This window comes from Leptidea sinapis, chromosome 9 (assembly GCF_905404315.1).
Source record: "Leptidea sinapis chromosome 9, ilLepSina1.1, whole genome shotgun sequence".
In the NCBI taxonomy this organism is placed as follows: domain Eukaryota; kingdom Metazoa; phylum Arthropoda; class Insecta; order Lepidoptera; family Pieridae; genus Leptidea; species Leptidea sinapis.
In genome coordinates this window covers 191,968-210,012 of record NC_066273.1, presented here as the reverse complement: position 1 = coordinate 210,012, position 18,045 = coordinate 191,968, and the positions used below count along the sequence as shown (strand labels likewise).

Sequence of the window (18,045 nt, the reverse complement as noted above, 5' to 3'; positions counted from 1 at the left end):
TACCATCAGCTAAACATCCTGCTCGTCTCATCCCGTATTGTCATAAAAAAAATAACTCCCAACGTTTAAGCTTATCAAAGGTTTTATATAAATTTTGATCTGACCTGCAAATAGGAAGCTGTTTATTCCCATTCATATTCATAACATACATTCATTTTTAACCGACTTCAAAAAGGAAGAGGTCATCAATTCGATCGGTATATCTTTTTTATGTATGTACACCAATTACTCTAATATTTATGATCCAATTTACGTAATTTTTCTTTAGTTCGAAGCAGGATATATGCCATTTTACATAGTTTGGCCCAGTAGTTTTCATTTTAGAACAATACTGGGCAAATATTTATGAAAATTTTTGTTTACCTCGATGATATAATTGTTTTTTGTGTACGGCTTTTTTAGGAGTTTATTACAATTATTAACTCACACTAAAAAGTAAAAAATAAAAAAAAATACGTTTAAAAAAACTGACTTCAAAAACTGAAAACTAATAAATAACTAAAAATTTAATTTAATACACATTTACCTTTAATATTAACTAGCTGACCCGACAGACGTTGTTCTGTTCATAATAAAATAAAACTCTTGCGGATGGAATTTTGGAAAATCTTAGATGACTTCTACTCGTTGAAAAGAATATTCCTACCAAATTTCAAGTCTTTAGCTCTAGTGGTTCCAGAGATATCGTGATGAGTGACTATATACCTGGAAATCTCTTATATGTATATAGATTGAACATGGGAAATGGATTGTCTTGATTCAGACCACAAACTTTCAAGGATTGGCCTTAAGATTTGAATGGTCAGGGCGAATGCAAGAAATATCGGAAATTAAAGATTTGCAGGCTAACTCGACATGCAAAATGTTCATTAAGTAGTTGCTGCAGATCTGAAGAATTGTTATTATCATTGAAGCGTGATGTATAATTGTAAAAATTTAAGCTGTGCATCTTCGAGAGGTTGCAGTGATCCAATATGATGGTGAATCTGTCCATATATCTACAATATCAAAAGCAAAACCCGTATTACTGATTTATAAACACTTTTTTTAGAATTAGCATACATAATACATAGGAATATTTATGGAATAGCAGAACAAACGAGTGTGCGGGTCACCTGGTGTTAAGTGATCACCGCCGCCCACATTCTCTTGCAACACCAGAGGAATCACAAGAGCGTTGCCGGCCTTTCGTTCTAAGATGTCTGCCCCAAATGAGGTCATTTGGAAACAAACATTGTATTTTTGAGTGTTTTCTAGAAAACACAATTCTTGCGTTTCTCCGCAGAATACTCGCAAACAACGACCATCGGCCCAATGCGAAAGCTAGTATGCAAGCAGTACTACAGTACAGTATAAGTACTGCAATCGTATCGAAACGCTGCTTGATTGAAATCAGTACTTCATAAATTTCTTCTTGTGCGTCGAAAATTATCTATAAGTTGTTGATCTCTTAGGTTTTACTGGATGATTTCGTATTGCCAGCCGATCCGTTTTACGGGCTGCTACGCTTTGCTCTTGTGATTCATAGCACCACGTCGATCCACACTAATGCGGTTCTTATCTTCAGTCCTTTCATTCGCAATGTTTCGAATCCTAGTTGCATTACGTCTTTGTCAGGAATAATTTGATCGTCTTAGTCATGACATTGTTAATGATAATATCGGCACAATAAACTAATATTCACTCGCACACTCGAAACAAACACACCAACCAGTCAACTTGAATAACATGACGTGCACTGTCAGTTGTATTTTATTACTCATGTAGCGTGAAACTAACAAAAATTTCATTGAATTCTTTCTATTCTCAAGATGTCATCAAAATGTCAATCCATACAATATGTATCAGAAAATAATTCTTTTTTATAATAATATTTTTTCGTGATTTTTTCGATATTTTATTATTTATTATCCTATTCCGGACTAAGAGAAATCCAAAAAATCAAACAACAGAAAAATTGATCTAGCCGTAGTTATGTATCGGGCGTCGGGAATTGAGTTTTTAAAAAGCACTTTATTTAACAATATTTAATGTTACTCAGAGGTAAATTGGAACAAGACTGATTAAACAATATTATAATTAAACTAAAGAAATGTAAAAGACAATGGGTGCTCGATCAGCACTACGTCGGGGTACGGAGTGGCAACGTATGCAGGTTTAGCCGTGTTGGGCCTGCGTTACTCCTCCCTCTTTAAGCTGGAAGCTGACCCGGCAGCTTCCTACAATGTCCTCACTGTGTTGTTCAGCGGTGTCCTTGGCTGCATGCGACTTCCTCCAGCTAATGATCCTTGTGACTCCAACAGCAATCAGCAAGCCATATAGGATAAGGGTAGTCCAACTTGGTGTTGCCATCATGGTGGTCCAGTGTGGTTCCTCCGTGACATATATGTCTTGGGCAGGTGCTGCAGGTTGTCCAGTTCTATATTTTCCCATTTAATATGATACTGTACTGGTACACTCTTTTCAATATTTCTAGACAGTGGAACAACTTCATTAAATGTAATCTCTTTGCGGTTTGAGTTAAATGTTTTATTGAGTATCTCAACTTGGTATTCCTCTGTAAGGGTAAGTAAGAATGTACCTGAAGCCTTTTTATATGTAGATTTTGCTAAACACTTGATGTGGATGACTGCTTCTTCTCTCAGCACAATTACCCAAGTATTGTCCTTGATCCTCTGCACTATACTTTTATTAATCTGCATTTTCGCGCGTGTACAGTTTGACGTGCGGTGTTGAATTCGCGATATAATACAATCTTCCGATGACATCGTTGATGCTGTGTTGGACATCTCGCAGAGCTGCGTGTTTCCGTTGATTGTTCTGCATTTGCCTTCCAGGTATTCGTACTCATCGCTACCAAGTGCTAGGTATTTGGGTTTTAGAATGTTAGTTAGGTTTGACAAGTTAGGGATGGAGTACATGTGGATGAGGTCATATATATTAGAATCAATGGAAGGGATTTCTAAGATAAAAGTCAAAGAATGTTCCGTACTATATGATTTTACTTTTATAGATTTTTACAACTCATGAATCTTATTTAAACTTATATCTGCTACTGGCAAAAACTTATGTTTTTTATGAATTATTGAAATTTCATTTAAAAGGTTACATGGACTTTATACTAGGGTGCATTACTCCTAATTGCGCAAAAGTCATTGCGTCTTCTAAAATTTTTAATCTATCTTATAAAATTTGTAAGCTAAAATCTATTTCTACGTACATTTCTAAGAAATGTAAATGGTTGGCAATTTTATCGCTAATCCGTGATTGATTTTTGGATTTGGATGGTTAGAAGCAATTTATTTTGATTTAAATTATTTTTTTCAATTTGATGGCTTAATTCTTTAATGGTATTTTCGGCAAGTATTAGGGATTTGCCCTGGGTGCTCGCGATATTATTTACTTTATTATGAATATTAGAAATTTCTGCTTCGAATTTAAGTGCATCATCGTTATCCAAATTTCCTGTGATTGATTTTACTACAGAGCCTAAACCATTTACAAGGCCTCTCTTCCTTCTATTAATGTGCGGAATAATAAAACAATTTTTTTTACTTATAAGAGATATACTATGTGCTATTTGATCTTTGTACGATCTATGCATGTCTCCAATCGATGTATCTTTTTCGGCAGCTTTAACACTCTCGAATAAAGGTAAAAGTTTAATTGATGTTAAATCGTAATACGTGACATTATACACACATGCAAGATTAAAATAATCGACTTGTCGTAGTACTTTACCCTGTTTAAGCAAAAGGATTCCGTTCTCATCATTTATAGGGACAAGCGTTACGTCGTCGGCGGTTGTTGTGAGCACGATTGCTCCTGAGATGTGGATCCTGAAACAAGATGAGGTATTCGTAGAAGCTTGAAGTGTACTGTGATTGATTTTGAGTTAGGGTGGTTACCTATAATCTCCGCTACGTTATTAAGGTGAAGATGAATAATTTTATACGGACCTTTAAATACGGGCTTAGTTTTATCATTTCTTGCTGTCTTAGCTACTTGTTTGTATACTATTACCACCTACCTTGAGCGCAATTTCTTCGGCGTTTTGGTTGCGCTTGGCGATGACAGCCCCCTTTTTTTTTGACATATGAGCTGCTATGCATTCTTGTACGGCTTCAGTGTTCATCTTGTGTTTTATTACATAATCCTGGTAAAACACCTTGGGATAGTAAATTTCTAAAGGGTTATACAGTGTTGTGAAGTGTATATGAATATTGTGTAATGCACAAATATCTTTGATTACATCATTATCAAACTTTGTGTCTGAGTCTGTTGTGATTTGGTATGGAAGTCCCAATGTGGATATGACTTGTAATAGTGCGTCTGCTACGTGAACACTGCTACATGCACTGATGGGAATAGCTTGAGCAAATTTAGAAAAATTATCGATTATAGTTAGAAATGTAACTCCTCCTGTCGAGTACAGATCCATGTAAAGGTGTTCCATTGGTTTTCTGGGTGTATCAGTTAATGCTAAAGCTGGTTTAAATGGATTTCGCTTTAAGACATATGTCACATTGGTATTTACTAAATATATTTAAACGAACTGAATTTACTAAATATATTTGAACGAACTGAATATTGGGATGAAAATGAATATACATAGGTACTTCATATAATAATAATAATAATAATAATAATAATAATAATAATAATAATAATAATAATAATAAATAATAAATTGTTTATTTCTTTAACAAAAAGTACTTAAAAACTAGGGGCAGGTGTCTCCCGTTAAGCTTATCGCCTGTGTTGGGAGTCACCGCTCTTTAACCTTTATTTATAACAAACAAAATTACATTATACTTAAGAGTTATTCATACATGTAAAAGTTAACTAATAAAAATATAATTTTGACCTTTTTTTTACAATGCAAATTACACAAATGAAATAATATGTACTTTAAAACTATTTGTGAAAGTTCTACCATTATACGTTACGTTACTACTATATATAAAATAGACATGATCAGAGAAAGGGGAAAGAAGGGAAATGAGTGTTTAGTGTGCAAGTGTGTGTATGTGTGTGTGTGTGTGTGTGTGTGTGTGTGTGTGTGTGTCTGTGTGTGTATGTGTGTGTGCGCGTGAGTGTGTATTTATATAAATATACTTGTAGCATACACAACTAGCTACTCAGCAACTGTTCTACCCAGTCATAGGATTTGGGTTCTAACCAGTTAGATGTAAGCTTTTTACATTCATATACGTTTTTTGAATATATCTGTAATTCTTTATTTATTAAATTATATAATTTTGCAGAGCGCTTATTGAACTGTCTATCAGCAAAAGTTGAGTTTGACTTAGGAACTACTACCACAATGTCTTTTCTTCTTTTTTGCAGGATTTTAGGGTCATAAGCGAGGGATTTATGCTTTCTTGTAATAGTGTTTCTAATATATAGTTTTCTAATTGTGGTATTTTAGTTTCTTTATATAAGCTATCCGTGGGAAATCTGCGTTTTTTAAAGTACATTGTTTTAATAAGATTACGTTGTGTTCGTTCAAGTTCAAGGAATTTTGTTCTAGTGGCCCCACCCCAGATCGTTATACAATACGTTAGTACAGTTTGTACCAACGATGTATAGATCTCTTTCAGGAGATCTTTGTCTTCCAATTTGGGGCCAGCCGGCACCCTCGGTACTACGTATCTTAATGATTTAAAATCCAGGTTAGTTTTCTCAACCTCTGCATTATGTAGTCTATTTGTGGATGCCAAGAAAGTCTCTGATCCAATATGATACCGAGATATTTAGTTTGAAAAACTTTCAGAATATATGGGCAGTTACAATGTGCGATATTAACGCAGTCGTGAATTTGTATTTTGAATTCTCTAGCAGCTTGGGCATCGTTATATAAACTGTAGCACATGTAGTTGGTCTTATCTGCATTTAGAGTAAGTAGATTCATATTTAACCAAGTGTAAATTTCACGCAAACCCACTTCAGTATATTTCCTTACACTGTCCCATGAGTCACCAGTGAATACTATCGCAGTGTCATCGGCATACGAGAAGATGTTTGCGTTCTTGAGCTTCATATCACATAAGTCATTTATATATATTAAAAATAGGGTTGGGCCAAGAACGCTGCCCTGTGGTACGCCGTATGATACTGACTCGTATTCGCTGGTGCAGTCACCTAGTTTTACTTTTTGCTTACGTTCAGAAAGATAGTGACTGAATAGGTGTAGCTGTGTTCCTCTAATACCAATAGCTTCTAGTTTATGTATAAGAATGGGGAGAGAGACAAAAGCTTTCTTGAGATCTAGAAAAACTGAAATACATTTTTTATGTTTGTCAACTTTCTCAACTACTAGGTATAATATATATCTTTGAATCGTAAGTAACATGTTAGGCCAATGGTAATTTCGATGTAACTGCTTATGCGTCTCTTGAATACCTCGATGGGCTGTTTTTCCTTCGTGGTATTTCTTAATTAATTCTTGTTGTTCATTTTTATTTTCAACTAAAGTGACGCGAGCTGTGCATCTAATTAATTTAGGGCCTCTATCGTTAAAGATTGTAGTATATACTCTGGAAAAGGCCAAGTATAGCTCTTCATTATAGTAATAGCAACGGAATATTCTACCTGCTATAGTGTGTTCTTTTAAGAAACGTATAATTTCCTGTTCCGTATTATTAATTGGAATAAACACATCTTTGATGACTGTTTTAGAGCGATTATCGACTCTATATTCTAAACCAGGGGTTGATCGTATGTGAAATTGCTTCAATTTTCTGTCTATAGCGTCTGTCAGTATTAGTATGCGGTGCAGTATAGTATCAGGTTGGGTGTAATTTGTACTTATTAACTGGTTCTCACTAATTGTGAGTGCACTCATGCTGTCTGATTCAGCCTGAGAGAGTACAAGTACTGGTAAGTTAATGTTACTTGTGGATGATTCAGGTTCTTCCACATTATTTTGGGCTGATTGCTCCATCTCGTTTTCTCTACGTGTATTTTCAAAAATTCTATCTATTATATTACCGTCGTAATTATCTTCAAAATTTACAGCTAGGGAATCTATGCTATTATGAAAAATTTTAACCCTACATAATGCATGTGCATTAGTGTTTTGACGTCCTTTTTTATATATTACGTTAAAATCATACTCAGCAAGCTTTAGACGCCAACGAGTTAACTTAGAATTAGGGTTCTTTAATGACATAAGCCAAGTGAGTGGTCTATGGTCTATGTAAATTGTAAATTTGTTACCATATAGATAAGGTCTAAAATATTTTGTTGCCCATATAATGGCTAACAATTCATTTTCAATAGTTGAATAACGCGATTCTGTGTCGGAAAGCGTACGTGATGCGTAGGTTACCGGCTTATCCGATCCCACTTTTCTTTGGGATAAAACCGCGCCAAAAGCTACGTCTGATGCATCTGTTGTTACTATAAACGGTTTATCAAAGTTTGGATATTGTAAGATTGGGGCATTTGTTAAGATTTGTTTACATTTATTAAAAGAATCAATAAATTCAGCGTTGTGTGTAACTTTACTTTATTTCTTTAGACAAAGTGTCATTGGTTTTGGTAAGTTTAGCAAAATCGTTATGAACTTCCTGTAGTATCCTACAAGTCCAAGAAAAGCTTTTATTTCTTTTTGATTTTGGGGCAGTGGGAAGTTTAATACGGCTTTGATTTTGTCTTTATTTGGTTTAAGACCTTCGTCCGTTAGTTCGTACCCTAAAAAGTTCACGTTTTTGTAAAAATTCAGATTTTTCAAGCTGTATTTTTAAATTATGAGTTTTAAATCTATCAAATACCTGTCTAAGTTTGTCAATGTGTTCCTGAAGGGATGTAGAAGCTATTATTACGTCATCAAGGTACGAATAAACGTTGCTAAGGCCTCTAAGTATATGGTCCATTAGCCTCTGAAACGTACTTGGTGCGTTTTTTAAGCCAAAGGGCATTCTTAAAAATTTGTAATGCCCTCTCTCTGTAGAGAATGCTGTCTTTTCTATATCATTAGGGTGCTTTTCCACTTGATGGTACCCACTAGCTAAATCTAATGTTGTAAAGTATTGGGCTCTTCCTAACCTATCAAGTATGTTAGGCAAGGGATACTTATCTTCTACTATTCTATCATTAAGACGTCTATAATCTATAACAAGACGCCATTTAACTTTACCGGACGCATCTGGTTTCTTCGGTACTATATGTGTTGGACACGACCAAGGTGATATGCTCTCTCTTATGATACCTTGTCGTAATAAGTTATCCATTTGTTTCTTTATTTCGTCCCGTTGTTTAGGGGCTTGTCTGTAGTTACGAACAAAGATAGGGTTGTTATTTGTCAATCTTAGTTCGTGTTTCACAGCATGAGTGAAAGTTAAGGATATATGTTTTAAATAAAAAATTTCTCGATATTGATAACATATTTTTGTTACTTCCCTTTTTTCTTCTTCATTAATGTAATTTGTACGTATTTGATTTAAATTTTCTTTTAATATTTTGTCCACATCTGGATTTACTTTTAACGAATTTATTTTACTTGTTTTTAGATTATCAGATATTTTTCTAACTTAATATTGGTTACAACTGGGATAAATTTATTTTCGTTATTATAATTTATAACAGTGGTTCTGAAGAAACGGATCACCTCATGGGCTGCGTTCAAGCGGCATTTGATGACGTGCTTGCTCAGATCCCCTCCGCTGAAATCGTAGTCTTGGGTGATTTCAACGGGCACAATGCCGAATGGCTTGGATCACGTACCACAGACTACGCAGGGCGATCTGTGCATAATTTTGCATTGGCGTATGGTCTGTCCCAATTGGTTGAGTCGCCGACGCGGCTCCCGGATGTGGATAGCCACATGCCGTCCTTATTAGATCTTCTGCTGACTACACATCCCGATGGTTACCAGGTCTCTGTCGACGCCCCTCTCGGAACATCCGACCATTGCCTGGTCAGGAGTGTAGTGCCTATCCGACGCCAACGTCGCAGACCACCAGCGACCCGCCGCGTTTGGCACTACAAGTCAGCAGATTGGGATAGGATGCGTTCCTTTTTTGCATCCTACCCTTGGGGCAGGGTTTGTTTCCTTTCAGATGATCCTAGTGCCTGCGCCGTTGCAGTAGCCGATGTGATACTGCAGGGCATGGATATTTTTATACCAAGCTCTGTAGTACCGATCGGTGGCAGATCACAGCCCTGGTTCGATGCGTCAGTTAAAGCAGCATCTGACTGCAAAAAACAGGCGTATCGAACTTGGGTTGCGGCGCTGGGCTCAAAGGATCCGAACTGCAAAGTTCTGAAGAGGAAATATAACCGTGCCTCCAGATTTTTTAAGCGGCAAATCGCCCGTGCGAAATCGAAGCACGTCGTCAAAATTGGCGAGCAGCTTTCCAGTTACCCGACCGGAACACGCAAGTTCTGGTCGTTGTCGAAAGCTGCTCTTGGTAACTTCAACCAGCCGTCCATGCCGCCGTTGCACATGAGGAATGACACCCTGGCCCATACGGCAAAAGAGAAAGCCGATATCCTGTGCACTCTTTTTTCCTCCAACTCGACTCTTGACGACAACGGAAAAACACCGCCTACCATCCCGCGGTGTCAGAGCTCCATGCCTGAAGTACAGTTCCGACAGAAAACTATTAGGCGAGCTCTGTTTTCGTTGGACGTCAGGAAGTCGAGCGGGCCGGATGGCATTTCTCCAATCGTGCTTAGAACGTGTGCCCCTGAGTTGACGCCGGTGCTAACGCGTTTATTCCGGCACTCTTATTCAAAAGGCGTAGTCCCTGATTCATGGAAGTCAGCCCTTGTCCATCCGATCCCAAAAAAAGGAGACAGTTCGGATCCGGCAAACTACAGGCCTATTGCTATTACCTCCCTACTCTCCAAAATTATGGAGAGCATAATTAACCGCCAGCTCTTGGTATACCTTGAGGGTCACCAGTTGATCAACGACCGGCAGTACGGCTTTCGCCATGGTCGGTCGACTGGTGATCTTCTGGTATACCTAACACACAGATGGGCGGCGGCTATTGAAAGCAAGGGGGAAGGCCTGGCAGTTAATCTGGATATAGCGAAGGCCTTTGATCGTGTATGGCACAAGGCGCTCCTCGCAAAACTTCCATCATTTGGGCTTCCCGAGAGCTTATGCAAGTGGACCTCCAGCTTCCTCACTGGGCGCAGCATACAGGTCGTTATCGACGGTTATTGCTCGAATCCCAAGCCCGTGAACGCTGGAGTGCCCCAAGGCTGTGTGCTATCTCCCACGCTGTTTCTTCTGCATATCAATGATATGTTGGACACCGCCAACATGCATTGCTATGCAGACGACAGCACTGGTGATGCCGTATACACGGGCCATGCAGGTCTCTCTCGGGAAAACGTCGACCAGTGCCGGGTGAAACTTGTGTCTTCTATCGAGTCCTCTCTCGAGAAGGTCGCGGAATGGGGTAAGTTGAACCTTGTCCAATTTAACCCCCAGAAGACTCAAGTTTGCGCGTTTACCACTAAAAAAACCCCATTTGCCGTATCACCGCTCTTCGAGAACACTTCCCTTAAAGCCTCGCCTAGTATCGGAATCTCGAGCAATTGCCAATTCCGTGGCCATCTGGAGGGCAAAGCCAAACTGGCTTCAAAGAAACTGGGCGTCATAAATAGAGCACGGCAATACTTCAAGCCGGCCCACATTCTAGCGCTCTACAAAGCGCAGGTCCGGCCTCACATGGAGTATTGCTGTCATCTCTGGTCTGGTGCACCCCAGTATCAGCTCGACCCATTTGACCGCGTGCAACGCAGAGCAGCTCGAATTGTCGGGGACCCAGTACTCTGTGAACGGCTGGATCACTTGACGTTGCGTAGAGACGTCGCTTCATTGTGTGTCTTCTACCGCATTTATCACGGGGAGTGTTCCGAAGAGCTGTTCAACCTGATTCCTGCCGCCGAATTTCACCTTCGTACGACACGCCACAAGTTACGATATCATCCCCACCATCTGGATGTGTGGCGGTCCTCCACAGTGCGGTTTTCAAGGAGCTTTCTTCCTCGTACCACGAAGCTGTGGCATGAGCTTCCTTGTGCGGTGTTTCCGGGACGATACGACATGGGTATCTTCAAGAAAAGCGCGTACACCTTCCTTAAAGGCCGGCAACGCTCTTGTGATTCCTCTGGTGTTGCAGGAGAGTGTGGGCGGCGGTGATCACTTAACACCAGGTGACCCGTACGCTCGTTTGTCCTCCTATTCCATAAAAAAAAAAAAAGGAACCATTTTTTAACGTCACAAAGGCTGCGGGTGACTCTAAGTCTTCCGACCAATGAAGTTTTTCTTGTAAATATTGGCCATCGATATGATGTGTTTTAACTTGAACCAATTTTTCACATTTAGGACCTATTTTAATCTTCCTAATTGGTTTATTTAGGTACATCGGAATATCTACCGCCGATGTGCGCAATATATTTTTATTTAAATCTATTGTACTTTTTAGTTACCTCAATAAGTCACAACCTATAAGACCTCTATATTTAGGATCGAAATCAAATATAAGAAATTTATGACTAAGATTAATATTAAAAATTGGTGGTAAGGGTAGGTTTATTACATAATTATGACGAGAAACGCTCTGAGCCTTTGATATTTCAAAAGGTTCATATTTCAGATTAAGTTCATAATAAGTATTAAAAATAGCATCTGAAGCAATTACACTTCGGCTTGCTCCAGTGTCAATAAGAAACTTACCTTCTTATTCGGGTATTTCTATGTAAGGGAGGTGATCCCTGACCAACGAGTTTATTTTCACTAGGCCTGGTCTGGCATCTCCTGGGTTTGAGGAAAATCCTGCTGGTACTCCTCTTCAGGTGTACTACATGATATGGGTACTCACCTTCGTTGTAGTTGCTGTGGCATTCATTCCCATATACTGGTTGACCTTGAGTATAGAAAACGTTCTGAGCAGCATACTGTTTACTCACGGACCACATAGTAACATCGGAACTTATTTTAGGTGTTACCTGTTTATGAGGTACATTAAATTGCCTAAAGTTCGCATTGTTTCTCTTCCTAAAATTACCTGAGTTTCTCTTAAAATTAGGTGTAGGGGGTATAGACATATTTTGACTATTTACGAAATTTGAAGGCTGGTGGTGCTGAGGTTGCGTCCCTATAAAATTCCTTGACGGAATATTCCGCTGTTGCGAAACTCTAGGGGCATCCTTTTGCTTAAAATGGGAAGTAGGTGACCCGTTATAAAAAGGTTCCTGCCTTGCTCCCATAATTGCTGACTCTAATGTTAACGGTTTACTTATTCTAACTCCTAACGAAACATTGATGTCTAATTGATTGTTATATTGCTCTATAACCATTTCCTCATAGTACGAACGGTCACCGTGTTTACCGACCGAGTACAGAGTATCTAACAACTCACGGAGTCAGTTGCCAAATGTCTCCGCATCTTCGTATTTATTCCTACGGGTCCGCGTGAGCTCCTGCATCACCTGGATTTCGTTGCGCGGTTCTCCTAAACGTCTAATTAGAGCGTTTTTAATGGAGTCCCACGTTATTAACGACTCATCGTAGGCTATCGCATCAATAGCGACGCCTCCTAACTTACTTTTTGATAAACATATAAATGCCGGGTGAACCCGGGAGGGTTCACTTAATAGTTGTATAATATTCTCTACTTCTCTAATATAAAAATTTAATAACTTTGGGTTCCCATCATACAGTGGCTCGGCAAGGAATTTAAAATCTTTATCACATTCACTGAAAGACATTGCGTTTCAGATTACACTATTGTTCTAATACTCGGTACTTATCACCTAGATACACCTTTCTTGTTACTAAGTAAGTATAACCCGTTATTTAGCGATATTAGCTGTACGCAACGTTCTTTAACTTTTATAATAAAATATATATAATACTAGGACAGTAGATATACCAGGATACTTGAATAGCGAGAGTACTCACCAAATCAGCATCTGCATCTGCTGTCGAGTCTTGCCCAGCGCGTGAATTCCCAATGTTCCGGGTTTCCGTGCGCGTTGATGATGATGTCCCAACGACCGACGAGGTTCTTTAATTCTTGCGGTTTAGCGGCTCGAAAACCACGGCTACTTTACACTCGGAAGATTTTATACCGACGAAAAGAAGCTACCGCAAGACTATTCGACTGCGCCAGTTATGTATCGGGCGTCAGGAATTGAGTTTTTAAAAAGCTCTTTATTTAACAATATTTAATGTTACTCACAGGTAAATTGGAACAAGACTGATTAAACAATATTATAATTAAACTAAAGAAATGTAAAAGAATGGGTGCTCGATCAGCACTACGTCGGGGTACGGGGTGGCAACGTATGCAGGTTTAGCCGTGTTGGGCCTGCGTAACTCCGTTCTTGAGTTATAAATGGTGTAACTAACACGACTTTGTTTTATATATATAGATATAATAGTATTATTACATACAAATAATAGTATTTATTAATATTAAAGTTAAAGGTGTATTAAATTAAATTTTTAGTTATTTGTTACCTTTCAGTTTTTGAAGTTGGTTTTTTTAAACGTAGTTTTTTTTATAAGTATTGAAAACTACACAGAGGTTTGGATTGTAAGAATATCGTACACAACAGAAAGCAAGTAATATAATGTAAGTACTCACGCAAGAGTGTTTCTCAATTGCATACAAATAAAGAATAGATTGTTAGCATATGATATAAATATGATTCCACCAATAACATCATTAAAACGCCGCACGAGTTTCGTGTCTCTATTATACTCTTCTCGAATACTTCTCCAAAATGGAATTTCAATTTGCTGAAACAGATGAAACTGTAATTTAATCTTTACAAGTATCATGTCATCAAGTTCTTGTTTTATATTCGTAAATAAAGAACTATAACAATATGATATATTATAATCAAAAAAAATACTCTGGTGAATTTTATAAAATAAAATTTAATACTCAGCTCTCCTAGAGTCATTTCAAATATTGAAATACTAGATTGGCTTGTATAAAAAGCAATAAAATTGTTTAAAACGCTTATAAAATTAAATTAAAATCTAAATCTTACCAATCTTAAAATCAATTAAGTGACAAGGTAATAAGTAACCCTGTTACAGTATTTTATATAAAAAAAATAGTAGCAAAAATAATGGTTAATTATCTATATAGTAAATTTATAATATATCTGAGAATAAAAAAAATAAGCTACCATAAAACTACATATTAGTACCAGACTAAATTTCAAAAGAACATCACAAATGCGTTATTCAGTTTAAACAATTTATTTTATGACAATAAGGGACGAGACGACTGCCCATTATAATGCAGTGCCGCAAGATGTTTCATTGTCTCATTTGCCCAGTAATTTCACTAGCTACGGCGCCTTTCAGACCGAAACACGGTAATGTATACACATTACTGCGTTTCAGCGTATCAATTACCATCAGCTGAACGTCCTGCTCGTATCATCCCTTAATTTCATAAAAAAAAGCTACGGCACCCTTCAGACCAAAACACAATAATACTTACACATTATTGCTTCACGACGACTCCACAGTGCGGTTTACAAGGAGCTTTCTTCCACGTACTACAAAGCTGTGGAATGAACTTCCTTGTGCGGTGTTTCCGGGACGATACGACATGGGTACCTTCAAAAAAAGCGCGTACACCTTCCTTAAAGGCCGGCAACGCTCCTGTGATTCCTCTGGTGTTGCAAGAGATTGTGGGCGGCGGTAATCACTTAACAACAGGTGACCCATACGCTCGTTTGTCCTCGTATTCCATAAAAAAAAGCAACACTCATTTTGATATCTATTATATTTATTCACAAAAACCAATCCTATTCTAGAATTTTATTCAACAGTTGTATAATGTATAGTGAGGGTAAAAAAACACGAATGAATGACGCCACGAATGATTTATTGACCCAGGTATACTATAACTTAAATGAATTTCTTAATGATTACACAGATTGGGAATGGAGCAACCGCTCTCAGGCTGTTAAAAAATAACTTTAATTGTACAATATTACTTTATAAACATATTTTGTATAAAAAAAAGAAGCCTGCTGAGTTTGTTGCGCCCATTCTTTTCAGTTCTGAGGCATTCTTTTTGGTATGGGTAGTTTTTGACGTTCAATAAGTGATGTCACATCCTATTTTGAATAAAAATATTTGAATTAAATTTGAATTAAATTAAAGCTATTTTAATTACCTTTTCTTTAGCTGCTACAATTTTTCTGTATACTTGGTTTAGCCGAGATATTAAATAGAAACTCACACAAATTACAAATAAATCCGCAAAGTTCCAGTTAAAAGTGCATTGGATGTTTAAAAACTGAAAATCAGAAGTTGTTTTACTTTCATACATTCAGAATTGGTTATTTTGCTCAATATAAGTCCTCGAGTCTCAGTGCATATACAGGCTACTCAGAAATTATTGTGAAATAAAGTATTTATGTATGAAAAGCCCTGGCTGGTTTTGACTATTTAAATTATGATATAATATATTATAAGTGTGATTATATTTTACGAATAAGTTCGAATTTCAAATTAACCTCCATATTGTTTGAGAGCTACATTTAATTATCGTGTATCATTGAAAAATGCGTCGGGAACATTTTCGTTCGATGGTTTTTTATGATTTCAAAAAGCCCTTAAACCAGACGAGACTAGTAAATCAACCGTCAACCATTGGCATAACGAATTTCAGCAAAGTCGTCTATCGTTGAGGGAACGAAAAAAAATGGTCATTCTTCGAGAGCTGTCACCGAGGATTATGTGCTAGCAATGAAAAGTACTTAATAATCTATTATTGTATGTGTGTCTTATATTTATTTAAACATAATTGCATAAAGTGCAGTTTGGACCGGGAAGCGTTCATTAGATTCTACACGAGCATCTGAGCACAACCTCACCGGAGTTCAGAAGGTATGAAGGTATGGAATGGGGCAGTGACATGATCAATAAATTTGAAGAGAAAAAAAGAAGGCGCGTTTACATCATTGTAAGAGGTGACAAAACCTATAATTATAAAATCTCGCAATATAGCGAAACTCTCTAAGATAAAAGCGATTCACTCGATTGTATGAAACATGCTGTGATAGACAGATGATGGCTTTTTTTGTAAAAAACAGAGATAGTCGAAATCCACTACTTCTTAAGTAAGCTTTCAAACTTAACCAGATTATACTTCGTCGCCATACTGTAATTACAACTACTTCAAACTTATATCAAAACACATCACGTTTCATAGTTGCAGTCCCGCCCCTTAGTACGTGGAACATCATTTTTGGAATCCCGTACAAAAAGTGTCTGCGGCTGACTGGAAATGGTGTTTCGAAATCTGTTTTAGACGCATGAGACTTTGTATAGAGGTTGGTATAGAGTACTTTCAAAAGATTTATATATTTTTAAATTTATTTTATCCATTTAAGGTGATTTTTTAATTTCTCAAGACTTTCTGAGTACCCCACGTAATAATCATTATTACTTTGATGCGAGCAAAACTTATGATCATGTTAATTTATATTACGTAATTTACAACATAACAGTATTCTTTTGTAAAATCTTAAATCGGTAATAATTTCAAATAATAATTTGTTTTGTCCTGTTTTAATAATAAAAGCCTTCTGTTATAAGATACAATTCATAAGTAAATCCTATAGAAGAACGTAGCCTATTAAATACCTGGACTAACACTCCAACTAAAGTTTCATAATTCAAAATATTAAAAACCCATGGAAAGCTATGCAATATGAACGCCTCATATTTGTCGTCATCTGCGTAACAGTTGAATACATACACGATTTTTGAGAGATTGGCGAAGACGTGCTCAACTGTAATAAAAACACCAATTAGTAAATCTGTAGAATATTTTTTATGCCAATACGGGACGAGACGAACAGGCCGTTCAACTGATTGTAATTGATACACCCTGCCCATTACAATGCAGTGCCGCTCAGGATTCTTGAAAAACTCAAAATCTCTGAGCGGCACTACAATTACGCTCGTCACCTTGAGACATAAGATGTTAAGTCTCATTTGTCAAGTAATTTAGTGAAATTACTAGTAGGGCGAAGACCGAAACACAATAATGTTTACACATTACTGCTTCACGGCAGAAATAGGCGCCGTTGTGGTACCCGAAATCTAGCCGGCATCCAGTGCAAAGGAGCCTCCCACTGTGAGGTAAATGTTTTAGCAGTTGTTTATACTATTTTCTCCCGGTATACTTTGATTGGCAATTAATTTAAGAATTAAGTTTGCTTTACTAGAGTACTATCGCGGCATACTGTTAGATGAATTTTCCTAATAAATGTGTTAAAGTGAACACACGAAGTTTTATTTTATAACACGATTTGATGGCAAAAAGATTCATTAAATCCCCAAATAAATCACGTGAGAAATAATTATAATCCCCGTGTCCCAATGTTTGTTACCAAACTCCTCCAAAACAGCTGAACAATTTTGAAATTTTGAAAAATTTACCGAGTATGAGATTTGTGTGCATGTCGGGTAGGTCTGAGAATCGGCCAACATCTATTTTTCATACGCCTTAATGGTGACCCACCCCGAAATTTTTTTTTTTTATTATTATTATTATGAATTAGCATAAAACACACACAAATTCAATTTTTCGCCCTTCTACGATCAACCTCTATTTCTTAATCACCATTTTTATATCATTCAGTTCCACCACAGATACGCTATAATGTAACTCTATTGAGTTGCAAGATGGCAATCAAATATAATTATTATTGTAGTACGATAAAATTTATGTACCATATATTTGGTAGGTCTGAGAATCGGTTGTTTCAATTTTTAACCGACTTCAAAAGTTAGGAGTGTTAGTTAGGAGTGGTAGTACCATGTTGGGTCCTCACGGACACAACCGAATTGGGCCGGCACGCCCGGAGAAATACCACTCCCCCACTCGAAACCGGCGTGAAATAGCGGCTATGCCGCTGTGTTTCGTCCGGTGAGTGGGGTATCCGGAGGCTTACAACCCCCCTCCCAAATACAAATGACAGCACAGACTAAAACGAGACTACTCCAGGACGGTACCAGGCTATGCAGCCCTGGAG

At 37.4% G+C, this 18,045-nt stretch overlaps 1 protein-coding gene across 1 annotated transcript in view; it reads right to left on the bottom strand.

Moving 5' to 3' along the window:
* Window positions 1-18,045, bottom strand: part of LOC126966066 (gustatory receptor for sugar taste 64e-like) — a 33,552-nt gene that overhangs the window by 8,422 nt on the left and 7,085 nt on the right. The window contains exons 3-5 of the mRNA XM_050809940.1: window positions 16,649-16,797; window positions 15,174-15,296; window positions 13,617-13,771 (exon numbers count right to left, since the gene is read on the bottom strand). Coding sequence (XP_050665897.1) covers window positions 13,617-13,771; window positions 15,174-15,296; window positions 16,649-16,797 — 427 coding nt within the window. The remainder of the gene's footprint in view (window positions 1-13,616; window positions 13,772-15,173; window positions 15,297-16,648; window positions 16,798-18,045) is intronic.